We start from the raw sequence: 15,724 nt of genomic DNA, 5'->3' as shown, positions 1-15,724 counted from the left end.
CTGCGGCCCAAATATTTCCCTACTGAATTCCCATGAAGCACGTTGTGACAATCACCGTCTGAGACGGTAGTGGTGTTGCGTCAATTCATCCTTCAAATGCCAATCTAGCTCTTGCTCTGCAGATCGGTAATCAAACCCCTTCTCGCACGAAAAAAGCCATTTTCTGCGATTCTCTTGTGCATGCGAAATGTGGCATCTCCGCCCTATTAGTGAACTGTTCATATCCCCCAGCCGGCTGAATTCGATACAGTAGAGCCCTTACAGGCAGGGGACAACAGGACAACACAAGTCTGCCTGTAAAAACATCAGGGGGAATAGACATTGCAGGACGTATGCATGCGGAAATGAGACACAGCAGGATGTATGCATGCAATACACGTAGCACCAGTTCTTGAACACGAGTTGTCCAACTTGTACGAGGTCCCACCGACAAGGTCTAGACTCTATAAGAGCCTGCCGGCATAATACTGACGGCAAGTGACTATAGGTACAGAGACTCTGGCCCACTGGGTGCCATGACACGTCACCATGACATGCATGTCTTCAAATTGAAGACCTGGGGCACCATAGACACATGTTTCACAGCTAGGATCCGGTTCATGCATGTCAGGTGCTTTTCAGAGGCCGGCTAATCAAGTCAAGTGCAAAGAGCCTGTAGCAAGTCGCCTCGACTGGTCAAGCGGCCACCTTCGAGAGCATAGTGAATCACGTCTCAGCAACAACTATCGTTATACGTAGTAACAGTTTCGAGTGTATCAACCTTCGTCTATCAGTATCATCAGTACCAGTCCCACCATTGATCAAAGGCAAGCATATATTTTCATCCAGGTTTTTCACCTATACTGCAGTAGCTAGCTAGACCTGCATTAGATACAACACAGAAATGACACGACAAATCCTCTCGATAGCATGCTAAGGATTCAAGCATAAAAATTACTCAATTGCCACCATGCAACCATGGGTAGGAGAGCATATCTGGATCTTCCTACGAGGCCTTGAAGGAACGCTGACCGAATTTGCTCCCAAATTGCAACCTCATGAGTTCATCCGCATTGTGTCTGGACAATGCCACAGCAACCCTGCCTGAGAAATCTTTGATACAAATTACTCACAAGTACAAACATACCTCGTCTGGCTAGTACATCAATGGGTCCGCACCTTGCTACAACTGTCTCTGTGAGCCAACAGATACATGTGTCCCCCTAGGACACAATGATATTCAACATCTTCCACTACAAACCAGTGCCAATTGGTGGGCAGCAGAGCACACAGAGCCCCACCCAGTTCAATACATGGGGCTGCTGCCGTGGACCCCACACCGGCGCTTGATCAACCCCGGTACATGCTGCTGCTGTGTGGAGATACCCACTTACAAGGAGAAGGTGTGCTTGCTGACGTCCAGGTAGGGGCGGCCCAGGAGTCCCACTGAGTCATTGTGGGCATGGCACGCCTCCACCACAGCTTCCACCATCAACTCCGGCCCTGCACATGCGACGCAGCACTCTCAGCTCCCTACTAAAATTCTCTGAGCCCCTGGAGGACGGCCAGACGGCCATCTCAAATACTTGCCGGTCTCTTTCAGCACGGATATGGTCTATTTCCAGCACTGGTGTCCCGACTCATTCCCCCAGTGCAGATCCCCAGCCAGTGCCTCTTTGAAGCCTTTTGAGGCCTAGGCACAGATTGCAAAATCGGTAAATGGGACTTAATTGAGGAGCCATACACCGCTGCATGCAGGGAATGAAGCAGGAAGGGCACCTGCAGCCACAACGCCGATTTCCTGCTCGGACTCATGCTCTGCGCAGATCTGCCGCAGCAGTGCGTAAATGTCCGGCCGGCCGGGAGTGGCCTTGACCTCTGGCAGCGCTGCCCTGCTCTCAACATCTGGCGTGGTAGGCTGCTGTGGGTACGTCCCCACAGCTACAAGCCGCCTAATGTGCCGAGCCCTGCATAGCACGACAGCCTCAGCCTCGATGCAAGATCGCCCATGTGGAGCGCTGCGGCAGTCAAGAGGAGGGAAAGGGGATAGAAGGGTGTGTCAACTCCTTCCCTTGCAAGTTGACATTCCTGTCATTCTCCTTTTACACCCCTTGGTCCAGGCAGCATTGCCTATCCAAACGATGGACGGTGGGCATTGACGAGTGAAGGTTTGGGCACAATGGTGCTCTTCCAGACATTCGTGTGCTGGCTGACACGGGTGAATAAGCCGCAGTTGGCTGGGACTTTTGGGGACAAGTCAGAAGGCCACCTGATAATGTGTGCTGGGATGATGATCAGGGCTGGCAGGAGCATGCCCCCTAGCCCCGATGCCAGCAGCAGGTAGAGCCCAATCTGCGCAACACCCACGAAAAAAACACCTTAGAACAGCAGACCCACTAGAAATAGCACTGGAAATCGTGCGCATGCAAATTAGGTATTCAAGACAGCAAATTTATTGCAATGAGAAATGAAAGCAAGAGCTCACCAGCCAGTCTGGGGCGCCGTCAGGGCGTAGAGTGTTGGCATGCGCGGAGTAGCCAAAGGAGGCAACGCCTCCGAGCACCGCACCAACAAGGCACAGCACATGCGCGAGCGCCCAGTGCGCATCCCCAAAGAAATATGGCGGCAGCACAGTCCTGGTGGAATCCACAAGAAAAACCGTATTAGCTTCACCTTTCTTTCTTCATCATCATCATGGAAGCCATTGACTGGGTGTGGCCATATGCCCTCTCATTACTAACTTGTTGCAAAGAGCCGTGGTGCAGTGGAATATCTTTGGCATGCAGCAGCGTATCTTTGGCATTGCAGCGAGCACCGAGTCAGGCGCATCATGGATGCTCCTTCGCAACACAAGGCAAAGCCCGACAAATCAGGTCAATTCTGAGGAGGCTGACCTGGTCACTGAGTCATCTAGGGCGCCTGATTTGGTGGCGAGGCGGCTGCTCTGGGGCGTGGTGAGGTCAGCGGCGCTGTCATTGGGCAGGATGAGCGCCTCATCAGGCTTGGGTGCCCCCGCGCCCAGGTCTGAGGGGTCCCTGCCCCTGTTGGCTCCTGTGTAGTATGCGTCCAGCTCCAGCCACCCCTCATGCCTGTGAAGAACAGGCAACATCATATGCACCTTTGAATTCTAGTCATGCGGGGTCGCCCCTTGAAAATCTATTACCCCCACCTTTAGGCACAGGGGACTTGGAAGCTCGGTCAGCTTTAACTTTCCTGCTGGACAGCAATCCATGTCTGCTATAGGACAACACAAGGTCTCTCTGCCAATGAATTGCCGTCTTACATGCGGCAAGGCCTCTGTCTTCAGAACAGCATGAATTGCACTTGTAAATTTCTGGCATCAGGAGGCAGGAGGGGCACTCACATGGCATCAGACAGGAGGGGTCGCTGCAGCAGGGCCAGCTCGTTCTTCTGCGCCGCGCTGAAGACGAAGATGACTTTGTCGGGCACCGGCACGCCGTCCCCGCCGCCGTCTGCTGCGGCCGCGCGCCGCTGCGTCAAGTCGTTGAGTATGCCAAACACTGGCGTTACCTGCCGCGAGCAGGTGACATCAGAACTTGCCTACTTCACTGTACTTGCAGCATTTGAAAATGTGAGCATCGCTCATCTCACAATGAAGTGGTTTACCTTGCCAGATTGACAGGCCAAGATTGCTATAATGTGCCTACGCAAGCCCAGATCAGCAAAGCTGATCAAGTGGCTCTAGCATGCTGGCCCATGTGATCTGCTGCATGATCGGCAAGCACCGCCTTGTGAGCGAGCATGCAGATGGTACGCACAAGCACGCCAGCCACGGCAGCGCGAGAATATACTTCGATAATGCCCGAGCAATGCCTTATTTTGCTCCTCTACCTGTCCTATCAGGTGCCTTTACGTCTAGCAGGTCAAGCTAGCACCTCAGGTTCTGATGTGTTGCAGATTAAGAGTTCATTGTTTCACAATTAAGGATTGGAGCTCCCATTGCAGCAATGCGCGCACCCCAATTCCGCCAGCAAAGATGGCAAGCGTGCGGTGGCGAGTCCACTCAGGGCGCTCCTCAAACTCGCCGTAAGGTCCGTCGATGCGCATGGTTACGGAACCGTCGCGCAGCAGCCGGCGCATGAGGCCGCTGGTCCATGCGCCGTAGCTCTTAATGTGGGCCACCAGCGTGTGGGGGCGCGGGCCCCCCACCGTGGAGTAGGGGTGCCACTGCACTGTCGACAGGCCATCCACACCCAGAAACAGGTCCTGCAGTGCACAGCCGACACGGCTTTAGCGCCTGTAGGAGAGTTTGCTATATGTAAGACATGGTGCATGATATCCGAGCACCTCACATGGATTGCAGTAACTGAAGATGGTGATTTGCATGATTGCATGACCATGCTTGGCTGTCACTTGGCACAAGGGATATGGTTCTTGGCCGAGCCAGCCATGTTTTCAAGAGCACATCAAGCACTCTACAGCTCCTTTCCCTTTAGCACAGACTTTTTGGAGTTGCAATACTGGCTTCCAAAGAGGCAGTCCTTGGCATGGCTTGCTGAGTTTGCATCAGCTACGGAGATTACTACGACGGCGTCTGCACACCTGCACTGGCTTGACGGGCGTGTAGGGGTCTGTGTTGAACTCCAGCGTGGCCAGCGTGGCGCTGGGGCAGGCATCCACGCTCGTAATCTTCACCGGCTGCGCCTGCTGCGCCATGCGCATTGTCACGTCCAGCAGGTACAGCAGCAGACCTGCACCCCAAAATACGGCACGCTCGCCCAGTGATGCCAATCCCAAGAGATAATAAATACACCATCATGGTGAATTCAGAAGTCCTGAATCAGAACCCCGGCATTACCAAAGTGATGAAGGATCATTTTCAGCTCTGCACTCAAGGAGCTGCACAATGGCTGCGACATGCTTTTAAGCAAAGATTCGGGGTAACTCTATAGCCCCGAATTCATAGTCTCGGAGACGTATGTCAGATTAGTAGCTACAGTCAAGAACAGTTTTTGGGCAGGCTGAGGGAGGTGCTGACCTGGCATGGTGTAGGCCCACAGGCTGATGTGGTGCATGAAGCCAAACAGCATGAAGCCCAGGAAGCCCAGGATGTGGGTCTTGTAGAAGAGCTGCATGAAAGCAAGTCTCACCCTAATCAGTCAGGTAGCAACATTCTGCCTTCAACATCAGGCAATGATCCTGACTCACGCACATGCAGGCATGTGCAGCTTCAGCCAGAAGCACGAACTCTCGCAAGTGCTGAAGAGGGCCCTAAATCTGTGCTAAGCAATCATCTTGCTTTTCAGCTTTCAGACTGGAGTGCTGCATCAGCCCTTGCACAGGAAGCTCGCACCTCGAAGTACTTTCGGCGCACAAATTCGAGGGAGGTGAACCAGAGCGCGCAGCCGCACAACCAGGACAGCGTGCCCGCCAGCATGTTGGTGCCGTTACGGTCCCAGACTAGGCCCGCAAGCCAATCGTGCTCCCACAGCCACAGCGCGTAGAAGCCGCAGCCGTGCACGCTCAGAATCCACATCGTGCCGTGCCCCAGCCACCTGCTCCCATTCTACCATTGATTCAAAACCACCCCATGCATATCTAGATGCATTGCAACAACATGCACGGAGAACGCACGGAGAACGCATCCTAAGTACACGGAGAAGAGTCGTTTCTCTGCTCCTTTCTCTTTCTGAAGCAAGTGCTTGCCTGTCAGGTGCCAATAAAGGATGTTTCGTCATTGCCGGCCGCTGCATGAACAGGAGACAAAGGAAAACAGCTGGCATGACAGTGTCATGATCCTGAACAGAAGCTCTGAAGTGCTGTAGACAAAGCAAGGGTGAGCAGTAAGATAGCTCATGCGCACCTGTGGTATTTGATGAGGGTGGGAAAGTTGGTGCCCATGAGCCAGTGCAGGAAGATGGAACGCGGCACCGGGTAGAACAGCAGCAGAATGTCCAGCGTGGCCGCCCACCCCAGCGCTCCAGAGATGCTGCACGGCAGCCAATTCACTTCAACTATCCAGCCATAATGAGGTGTACTATCACACCTACAGAGAAGAGTGTTTTTGCAGTATGCATGCCAACTGATATGCATAAAAAGCTGGGTGATTTGGGTGCTCACAGAGCGAGGAGCGCTTGTGTAGTGCTCCAATCAGGCAGCAGTCCCTGCGCGATTGCCTCTGCAGAATAGACACCACAGTGCGTTGGTCTGATTGCAGCTGGATGTAAGCATACGTCGAAGACAATCCAAAGACCTGATATGATCACACAATGCAAACGGCAGGCCTAGGCAGGCAGGATTCAGCAATGGGGTTGGCGCACGCTTGAAGATGGGCAGGATGAGGCTGACGCGCTGCTGCACATATAGAATGTTGACGATCACCCAGGCCACCACCACAAGGGCGTCATAGACCGCCATGCCACCACACCACCAAGACCAGAAGCCCCTTGGTGGCAGGTGATAATGCAACATGCGCTTGACCTGCCAGCCGTAAGCAAGATTGCTTAGCACATGAGGCCTTTTGAGGGTCACCAATGTCAGATAGTCAATTCGGAAACCAGTTTTGGGATATTGAAAAGACACTGCCCACACCACAGCATGCGGTGCGCTCAATTCTTCAGCCGGCCTGCTGAGCAGTGGGGTGTCTGGGCTAGATGTATTCTGCACATGCTTGGGCCTTCGAGCTGGCAGATTTCGCAAGACAATGGTCAGCAGCGCTGCTAGGAATGTCAAGCCCCAGATGCAGTACACCTGCAGTGTCAACAGCAACAATAAGTCTCTCTGACAAAAGATGGCAGCTTATCAACACAAGTGTGCATGTCAAGAGATCTACCATCGACAATACAAGTGCGAGTGAAGAATGGCAAGGTCCTCACCGCGACTGAATACAGTCGATCCTCCGCAAGGAAGGCGAATCCCTCTGCTTCTGCACCCTTCTTCAATGCCTTGGTAATGAATGGGAAGTAACAGATCGAGCTGAACTTCTGAAAGACTGAGCTCAGGAGGACCTTGTTCAGGGTTAACAGTACGGATCCCAGCACAAATGCCGATATCACAAGGCCGACGAGCACTCTCGTCGTCCATCGCAACAGGCGCAGGACCACCATTGTGGTGCCTGAGATGCCCGTGACTGCTTCTAGGTCCTGTAAGTGATCTCCCAGAGGCAAGATGAACCACGCCATCTCGTGCGGTGGTGGAGACACGGTGTTCGCTGGCGTCCCTGTCAAATCTCAGTTCAAACCTCGAAATCGACAGATTCTGTGCAGGTTTCAGAGAAGAAGCAGTCGACATGGTCGATGGTACGCACTCAGAGGTCTGACACGGTGAATGTTGAGGCTATTTGCAGCCGCTTGAGTTACTGACGAACAAGTTGTTGGAGGGATTGAGGGGTGGAAGAGGGGTGGGGTGGAAGATCCCACTTGGCTTTGTGTGACCACCCACATGTCTGCAAGGATGAGTCCAGTACCAGTACACGTTATTGTTACAGGATGCTCTGCTATCTACCTATTCGCTTACATCAACCTGTACCGATCTGAATTGGGGCCTCCGGATCCACCGTCCCAAAAGCTTCCTACGCGAGACAGCAAGCAGCACAAACCGACAATTCGCAAAAGAACACAAAATCAGAACGGTTTCAGGACCGCGCAGCATGAATTCAAGCACCACCCCTGACCTACGGAGTCGCAGAATCGACACTCCCTCCACATGCTAGCCGCCCATGGCCTCAAAAAAGAGCACAGAGGGCTGGATCTTGCCGAGCTGGCACTTGTGCATGACAGCGTCCCAGCCGCCGACGGCGCTGGTATTGGCGTCATCAAACATGATCCACTGGCCGCTCGCGTGCACGAAAGCGTGGTAGTGCGCGCCGTAGTAGCAGACCATGCTGCGCAGCCGGTACTGCCGCGGCTCCTGCGCCTTGTAGATGTGCCCCACATCCACCTCCTGCGCATGCATGCACGCGCTCGAAATCTTCCCAATGTACTCAATTCCCCACACTTGAATAATACCCGCCGAGCTACACCTTACAGCAACTGACTCAGCCCAGGCATACCGCAGCTGAATCAAAACATCAATGGCAAATTGCTTTGGCATTGGCATTGGCTCATAGGGAAGCAAGCTGCTTGGAGGCTGGCAGGAGTTTGAGGCTGCATTTAAAGCATAGTGCAGATGCGGCAAAAGGTAGGAGACACACAAGGAGTCTTGCATGACGGGCGCATTTGTGATGCCTACAGTCTCCAGCCTCTCACAGAGGTCTGGTGGAACAGCCTTCATGGATATGATGAAGAGTCTTTCTGTGGGCTCTCTCTGAAGTCCAGGTAATATGAAGGGCATTTCAGAGGGAGTGAGAAATTCACCTCCTGGATGGCGGCGAGGGTGGCGCGGATGGCGTCGGAGGACTCGTGCTGGGACTCCCAGGCCAGCTGCACGGTGAACACGTTCGGCGGCGCGCCCTCCAGCAGGTGCTGAATGCTGTTCAGCTGCCCGCAGCCGCCCACGTCCGTGTCGCAGCTCTTCACGTCCTGCGCCTCAATCTCCTGCAACGGCAGCCGACTGCGTCATGACAACGCTCACTTATGCACGGCAAGATCGCAATTTCAACAATTGATTTGAGCTGTGCTCAGCACACTCGGCTTGTCATGGCATGCTCACCAACCATCACAGGCACAAATTCAGCAGCTGGTTGGCGCAGATGGACACGCTCTTCATGCCCCAGAGTGAATCTTAGTTGAAACGCCTGGCTGCACAACAAAGATTTCTGCAATTTTCTCTCACCAAGATTGAGCTGCTCCAGTCCAGCACTCGCTGATGAGGCAGCAAATCGCCTTGTCCGTCGGTGAGCGGGTGCAGAGAATTCGGCAGGAAGTTATGTAAAAGTGATGACTCACCCAGAGCAGGCGGCCGAGCGGCGGCAGGCGGCCGTCCTCGCCGTTGAGCATGGCCTGCAGGCGCAGCGCTGTCGCTGACACGTTGTAGAAGAACTGCGTGTAGCGCGTGCAGTGCGTGTCCCGGCCGCAGCTGCCGCAGTGCACCAGCTCGCGCACGCGCAGCCCAAACACTGCATTCACCAACTCGGCGCCCCCGGGAACCTCCTTGAGGCTGTCGTACACCGCGCCCAGCACCTCTGCTGCGTCGCTCATCTCCCCTAGACACCCGAGCGCAAGATTCAGAGGATAACACTACACCAAATCTCTTTATTCTCTGTGATGCAGCGGAACAAGGAACCTTCTGCCAATGCCTTCAGCCTGCAACTGCCACACCCACAGCCCCAAGAAGGTTCCCCAAGCACATAAGGTCCCGACGCAGCCTTTTCTTCAAGCAGCTGCGCGGCCAATGCGCGTCCCATGCATATCCTGATGCGTTTCCACACAGTGTTCTGTCAGAAAAATTCTGGCCGCATTGGCACAGCACTGCCGGATGTGTGAGGGCGCCATACCGATCTGGAAGGCGTGGGAGTTGAGGGCGTCAAGTGCTTCGCGCAGCCGCGTGGGTGCGATGACGCTGCGGCTGCCCTGCCGTTCCTCCGCCTCGAACGTGGCAAACAACTCCGCCAGCGCTGCAACCACCGCGTTGCTCTGCGCATGCACATCCAAATTGAAAATTGAGAATCCGATATTTGCTAAGGATCCCTACCACGACAGCCACTCTAGCATCTGCCAGGCCACGCATACAGTCCACGGACTGTTCAGGCACATGCAGTTTTGAGTGCTGTTCTCTTTCTCAGGCTTGAGGCAAGCGCTTGCAAGTCCTCAGCCGTCATGCCATGAAGGACATATCAGGATTGCAGCACATACAGACCCAGGGCTTTCAATTCGTGGACCAACTCAGACTCCTCAATGAGAATCAAGGGCGTTTCAGTAATTTTTATGGCCACCAAGTTCCACCTTATAGCCCCCTGGCAAACAGGTGCTAAATAGAGCTGATGCTGGAGCATCTTGGAGGGTAAGGGGGCCACCTGGGCGGAGAAGAAGGCGGCGGAGGCGGTCTTGAAGGGCTCCCGGAACTGGCGACAGTTCCACAGGCTCTGAATGATGACGTTGAGGAAGCAGTTGTACTCCCCGATCTGGTTCTGCAGCCCAGGAGTGGCCACCAAAAGCTCCATGGAGGCCTGCTGTACCCTGTGTGACGGCTGCTGGTGGCAGCTGGCGCCCGCCAGGTCCCCATTGGGGCCCAGCATCAGCGCTGACATTGGCCCCAGTCGCCGCTTGTTGTGCAGGCTCGCCTGCGCAGACGAGCCAAGTTGCTAAGACTGAATTACCATATTTATTACGATTACAGATTTTATTACATTTAGAGACCTTTTGGGAGCCACCTGAGGCTCATTTGTCTTGTAGGCAATTCTTCGCTGCCCCACTCAACATCTCCTGCTGCTGCTACTAATGCTCTCTTGGCATACACATTGCTTCCCTCCCGGTCAGCACTGTACCTCAGGTGAACACTGCAATGGTTGATAGTGTTAAGAAGTGCGGGCATTGAAGCTTTTGTCGCGTAGTGGGCACAGATAAGAGATGGCATCTGCCTCACACGCCGAGGATGGGAAGATACATTTCTGCGCCAATACTGGGAATACATGTTGCATGAGGCGTATGAGCCGGAACGATTTAGATTGGCTGCTAGAATGAAGGACAATAGATTGCATCGCTGCATGCAGCTGTGAGCGCTGAAGGGTGAAGTAGAGCAGCCCACCTGGATAGCGGTCTGCATGTCATCCTCCTCCTTGTTTGCCCATGCGCGTGCCTCCTGCCCCTCCGCCACTCCCGCCCAGCTCCGCTCAGCTGCAACACACACGCGCACACATTGAAGCTTGCTGTCCTTCATTTGCACCCAGCAGATGGTGCAGACCTTCAAACCTCATCAACTGGAGAAAAAATTCTTCACAGGATTCTGTCAGAGGGAGTATCGGGGTCCTACTGTCAACGTAGAAGAAATTCCCTTTTGTTATATAGTACATGCTTTACCTGCCAGAGGCGAGGTGCGCCTGCACAGGAGCAGCAGGTACACGCTGCCAAAAAAGTCTGCTCCTAGATGGACTCGCCACATCCAAGCAACAAAAGACATGAATCTTGAAAGCTATGCTTCTAATGGCCATCAGCCCATTGATATGCAAGGGTACACAGGCATTGCTTACTTTCTGACACAACAGATTCTTGAGGAGGACGATAAGGTCTGAGCAAAAAGGCTGTTAGAGGCTTGCAGAACCGCGCACCTGGAGGTGCATCCAGCGAGGGCTGCGGGCAGAGCATGTCCATGATGGTGCTGAAGTTGTCGTCTGCGCTGTCTTTGCGCAGCCCCTGCGCCGGCCGCTGCAGCGGCACGCCCAGCGCCGGCGACGCCGGCCCTGGCACCCGGCAAGAGCGCTCTATCACATCCCCACACCATTTGGTTTCTCACACAACCCAGCTCATGGCCTTGTCGTCAGACACAGAGCACCCACAGAGGTAGCAGTGCCAATCGGTCCAAGGCAGGGGCAGCAGGCGCACCTGCACCCTGCTGCAGCGGCCGGTAGGTGGCATTGGCAGGTATGGGCACGGTCCTGACAGCCTGCACGTGGTTGATCTGAGGCGCGGATGTAGAAGCCACGCCGTCCCGGGGAGTGCCAGGCTGGCTCGGGACGAATGGAGTAGCGACGGCGCGCATCGAGCTCCGCGGCGACGGCCGCGCATCTTCGGCGGCCGCGCCGCGCGGCCGGGGCCGGCTGTCGGCCGCTGCGCCGCGCGGCTGCGGCCGGGCCGACGGCTGCTCGGGTGCGGAGCCGTCGTTGCCAAAAGAGGCATCGGACCCAGCGCTGACCTGGCGGCGCCAGCTTTCGGCTTCGCTGCGGCCGCTAACGCAATCCGGAGGCGGCGGCGGCGGCTGCGCGAGGCCGGCGCGAGACGGCGCCCCGGGCTGCGGCCGGCTGCCGCTGCTGGGCGGGGCCGGTGGCTGGTCGCTGCCAGGACGGGTGCCAGATCTGCTCCTGCAGGCAGCAGCACCTTGGTTAGTGCACTTGATGTGGCCACTTGCCTGCCACGTAAATCAGACATGAACATGTCTATTTAATTCTTTCAGGTGCTCACCAACTATTTGATAAAAACTCTGCATATAAATTCACGGCAAGATTTGGTGGTACTGAATGGCATCCTAGCACAGCGCAGGAGAGTTCAAGGGGCGGTGAGTTATACTTCAATATTTGCCACACCTGGCGGGAAGGTGGCGCTCCAGCTCAGCCAACGTGCTCCTCTTCAGCTTGAGGTTGCACGTCTCGTACGCCGTCGCCAGATCGGCCTTCAGCATGGGTTTCACGCCGGCAAGCTGGGGGCAGATGTACACGCTGTGCTCCGGAGCGTCGCACCAGTGGCATGCATTTGTCGGCGGCCGCGCCAGCAGAAGATGCACTCTTTGCGCGTTCCCTTCCAGCAGCGCCATCAGGATCTCCCCGCGCACAAAGGGAGGCAGGTGCGCCAGCTCTGGGCACTCCATCACCCTGCAGCCAAGGAGTCTGTCTTGAAATCTCGAGGGTCACCATAGCACATTGCTCGCAGGCCAAGGCACAAGAAACAGGCAAGTTAAGGGCAGCATCCGTGCCGGAAGTCTCAGACAACGCATGTAGTTGTGCAATGAGGGCAGGAGTAAGGCACGCACTTGTGGCCGGGCTCTCTGCATTTGGCGCAGCGCTGAGCTGGCTGGGTCCGGGAGGCAGGGCCGGGAGAGCCGTAATCCCCGACAGAGACAGGTACGGCTCTGGGAGATGCCATTGGAGCGGCAGGGGCCCGTTCTGTGGCCCGCGGCTGTGGGAGTGGCGATTTCGGCTCCTCAGAGTGGCCGTTCAGCTGGTGCGGGGGGCCTGCCGAGTCCCCCCGGTCCCCCCGCTTCTGCTGCTGCCGCCGCGGCTTTGCGGTCTGCCACTCGTCTGCTGTGTCCTCGTCTCCTGTTTACACGCAGCACCACATATTCAAATGAAGATCCGGGCCACCTCCAATTGCAGTGCACTTAGAACTTCCAGTGTGCATTAACACCACTTCCACTCAGAAAGTCAGTTGCAATCCGCTCAATGTCTGCAACCCCCTTGCCCCCAATCATCAGGTCTTAAAAAGCAGAGATTGGTACCTGCTCCTTCAGGTCTCCACCATGCGGTGGATGCAGAAGCAGCAGAGGCCTCCTCATCCTCGGTAGTCTTCTTCTTATTCTTCTTCTTCTTCTTCTTCGATTTGCTCTCCACGTACTCAAAGCCGCCAGCCTCCTCCTGCACACTGCGCCAGCAGAGCGCACTCAGGGCAAAGTGACGAGCAGTGATATTCAGAAAGGCACTCCCAAATCCTACCCTTATCTACATGGTAGCGCAAGGGGTAATAATTGACAATTGTGCACCATTTTCATGCAGAGTAGATGACAATTTCTGCATGCATGGCATACTTCACAGGCCTACAATTGCTTTCACATGGAGTCATGGTAACCAGATGTACAAGCCTAGTCAAATTCTGGACGCAAGCGCGGAACAGCTTGGTCGATATGGGATGATTTAGGTCCAGAGGGCAGCAAGGGGCGCACAGGGAGAGTGCAGTCGAGGCCTCTGCCGAGCTCGCCAGTTCAGGCTGATCCTTCTCTTCGTCACCCCAGCCGTCTGCCTCTGCGCTGGTTGTGGCAACCTTGTCCCACTGCTCCGTCTGCTAGACACAATACACCTCTCAGACATCACCTCCCAGCTTGCGCCCATGTGCACATCGTATTAGGTCCCAGCTTGAAGTCATACAATGCAGCCCTGCTCAACACAGAATGCATCCTCCATCTCGCTAGGGCACAGGGCCCAGCAGATGTTGAAGTACTGCAAGTCATCACACCCACTTACAAGGTTGTCAGATGCAAGGTAGAATGCAAGGTCACATGAGGGGGAACGTACTGTGTCGGCAGATGCAGGGTCGATGGGCCTTTCCACGGCTGCGCTCAAGTCCCCAGCCTCCGATGCTCTGGCTTCAGGAGGACCTGGCACGCAGCACATGACAGCTGTCTCAATCACAGATGACACATCCTTCCCAAACTCAGTGTGGCAGCCAACTCTTCATTTGAAACAGTTCTGCATGCAATTGGCATACTGGTAGTCATCACCTGCATGTCAATATTATTACAGGTCGGCAAACCCAAAGCCAAAGGCCATAGGGCATATACGCAGGGCATCTGCAGCCACGTCTGCGGGGCCTACAAAAGTCTGCAACCTGGTGTTGTATCACAACTCATCAAATCTCATGCTGCATGCTGAGAATTACACTTATGTCATGCATCAATGAGAGGAACTGTGCAGGGTCGAAGTGGCCCCGCCTTGCTGGCTGGTGGAGGGCGTTGCATCTGCAGTATCACCGTTTGAGTGGACATCCCCTGCTGCCTGGAATGCTGACAGGGGGATGCTCGGCACAAGCGACTTGGCCTTTGCCGCCTTCTTCTTGGCCTGCTTCTTGGCTTTCACAGCCTTCAGCTTCTCCTCTTCTTCCACCAGAGCTGCCATGTTTGCCTCCTGCTCGCGCTCTGCATGCCAACACAGCAATGCATCAAAACCCGGGGATCCCAATACAACGTTTTACAGCATGCATTGCTGGTGCATGCTGGCAGTCATGCAGACGAGCGACACTCCGAGCGTAGCAAGCAAGCTGTCTTAAGCACCCTGCAATTGCCTGATAGATTTTGACACCTTCATTTGTGGCTATACATAATGCAGAGAAGATGACAGGCCTGCACTCAGTAGGAATGATGACAGTACAATCATGCCAGACTGCAGGATGGAGTTTATGTAGGAAGAGCACTGACCCAAGCGCTCGCGAGCGGCTTTGTGCAAGGTGTTGCGCAAGCCCTGCAGCAGCCACTTCTCCAGGTACTCCCCAAAGCAGACGGTAAGCTCCATCTCGCAGATTCTGCCAGCACATGACACAATCGGATCAAATTGTTCGTCCGTGGCTTGTCACAGCCTCAAAAACTATCTCAGGTCAGATTGCGGATAGCTTTGCTCTTGCCCATGCTGCTGCTTGCTCTCTGCTCCCTGGTCCTAGAAGCTGCCCATGACCTCCGCCAATACTTCACACTGCTTCAGCATCCGTAGAAGGAAATGCAGGCCTCTAAGATATGTTTGACAGATGGAAAGACGAACTTTTGACTCATCTGGCAAAAGGAAGGCAAGCATCCATCAAGCACGCAGGTTGACCCACAAAAGGCAGTCTGTCAATTACAGGGTAGGAACTGTGGCTTGAGAGCGTGCCTGATGATGCGCATAGCAGCCAGGCGTGCAGTGGCAATGTGCAGATCGCAGCGGAACAATGTTACTAGGGCACTTCGGAAGCCTTGCTGCAGATACTTCTGCTCCTCTGCCAGACGCTTCAGCACATCCTCTGCAGACAGCCTCCTGCATATTCCATGGAACTCACTTCACCATCCGGATCGGATGGTCATGTGCAAATATTCACATGCTGTGGTGATTCAGCACACACTGACACAAGAGATCCAGTTGGCTGCATCAGGGAGTTGTGTTATTTAGTGCTTTGCGGCCATACTGTTCTGAGGCAGACCTGCCTGCCAAATGCACAAATGCATCTTTTTGGAGGTCTTAATCTTCTTTAGCATTGAGGCAGGATGGCAACTCACAGTCTGCCGGAGGCATGCTCCTGAAGGTCCCTCTTGAGGCCGCTGGTCTTCATCTTCCTCCTGGGATCCTTGTGGAACTGCTCCATCTCTGGTACAAAATATCAGGAGAAAATCAGTCACAGCATGTCTGGCAGATTACGCGGCATCTTGGAAAGTCATTGCATTGATGGAGGAAATGCCATGA

At 54.7% G+C, this 15,724-nt stretch overlaps 2 protein-coding genes across 2 annotated transcripts; both read right to left on the bottom strand.

The window, feature by feature from the left end:
* Positions 1-1,369: 1,369 nt before the first annotated feature.
* COCSUDRAFT_64970 (hypothetical protein) lies at positions 1,370-7,056 on the bottom strand (the record flags this gene model as incomplete). The annotated part of the gene is made up of 15 exons (XM_005650565.1): positions 6,816-7,056; positions 6,532-6,690; positions 6,261-6,420; positions 6,061-6,118; positions 5,804-5,929; positions 5,294-5,495; positions 4,979-5,069; positions 4,543-4,691; positions 3,958-4,206; positions 3,344-3,510; positions 2,874-3,068; positions 2,465-2,615; positions 2,249-2,331; positions 1,759-1,946; positions 1,370-1,482 (listed from the first exon to the last, which is right to left on the bottom strand). The coding sequence occupies exons 1-15, from the start codon at positions 7,044-7,046 to the stop codon at positions 1,370-1,372; spliced, it is 2,322 nt and encodes a 773-aa protein (XP_005650622.1). The 5' UTR covers positions 7,047-7,056.
* Positions 7,057-7,647: 591 nt separating this feature from the next.
* On the bottom strand, positions 7,648-15,626 carry COCSUDRAFT_64969 (hypothetical protein; the record flags this gene model as incomplete). Its single annotated transcript, XM_005650564.1, has 17 exons — positions 7,648-7,881; positions 8,295-8,474; positions 8,826-9,082; positions 9,374-9,512; positions 9,893-10,159; positions 10,624-10,712; positions 11,144-11,275; positions 11,418-11,893; positions 12,116-12,400; positions 12,559-12,844; positions 13,024-13,166; positions 13,465-13,580; positions 13,814-13,896; positions 14,269-14,433; positions 14,713-14,816; positions 15,140-15,301; positions 15,541-15,626. 17 exons carry the CDS (start codon positions 15,624-15,626, stop codon positions 7,648-7,650), a joined length of 3,204 nt encoding a protein of 1,067 aa, XP_005650621.1.
* Between the last annotated feature and the right edge of the window lie 98 nt (positions 15,627-15,724).

The sequence above is a fragment of the Coccomyxa subellipsoidea genome (genome assembly GCF_000258705.1).
Source record: "Coccomyxa subellipsoidea C-169, whole genome shotgun sequence".
NCBI classification, from domain to species: domain Eukaryota; kingdom Viridiplantae; phylum Chlorophyta; class Trebouxiophyceae; family Coccomyxaceae; genus Coccomyxa; species Coccomyxa subellipsoidea.
Note: the sequence above shows the minus strand (reverse complement) of the source record. Positions and strands in the feature narration are given on the sequence as shown.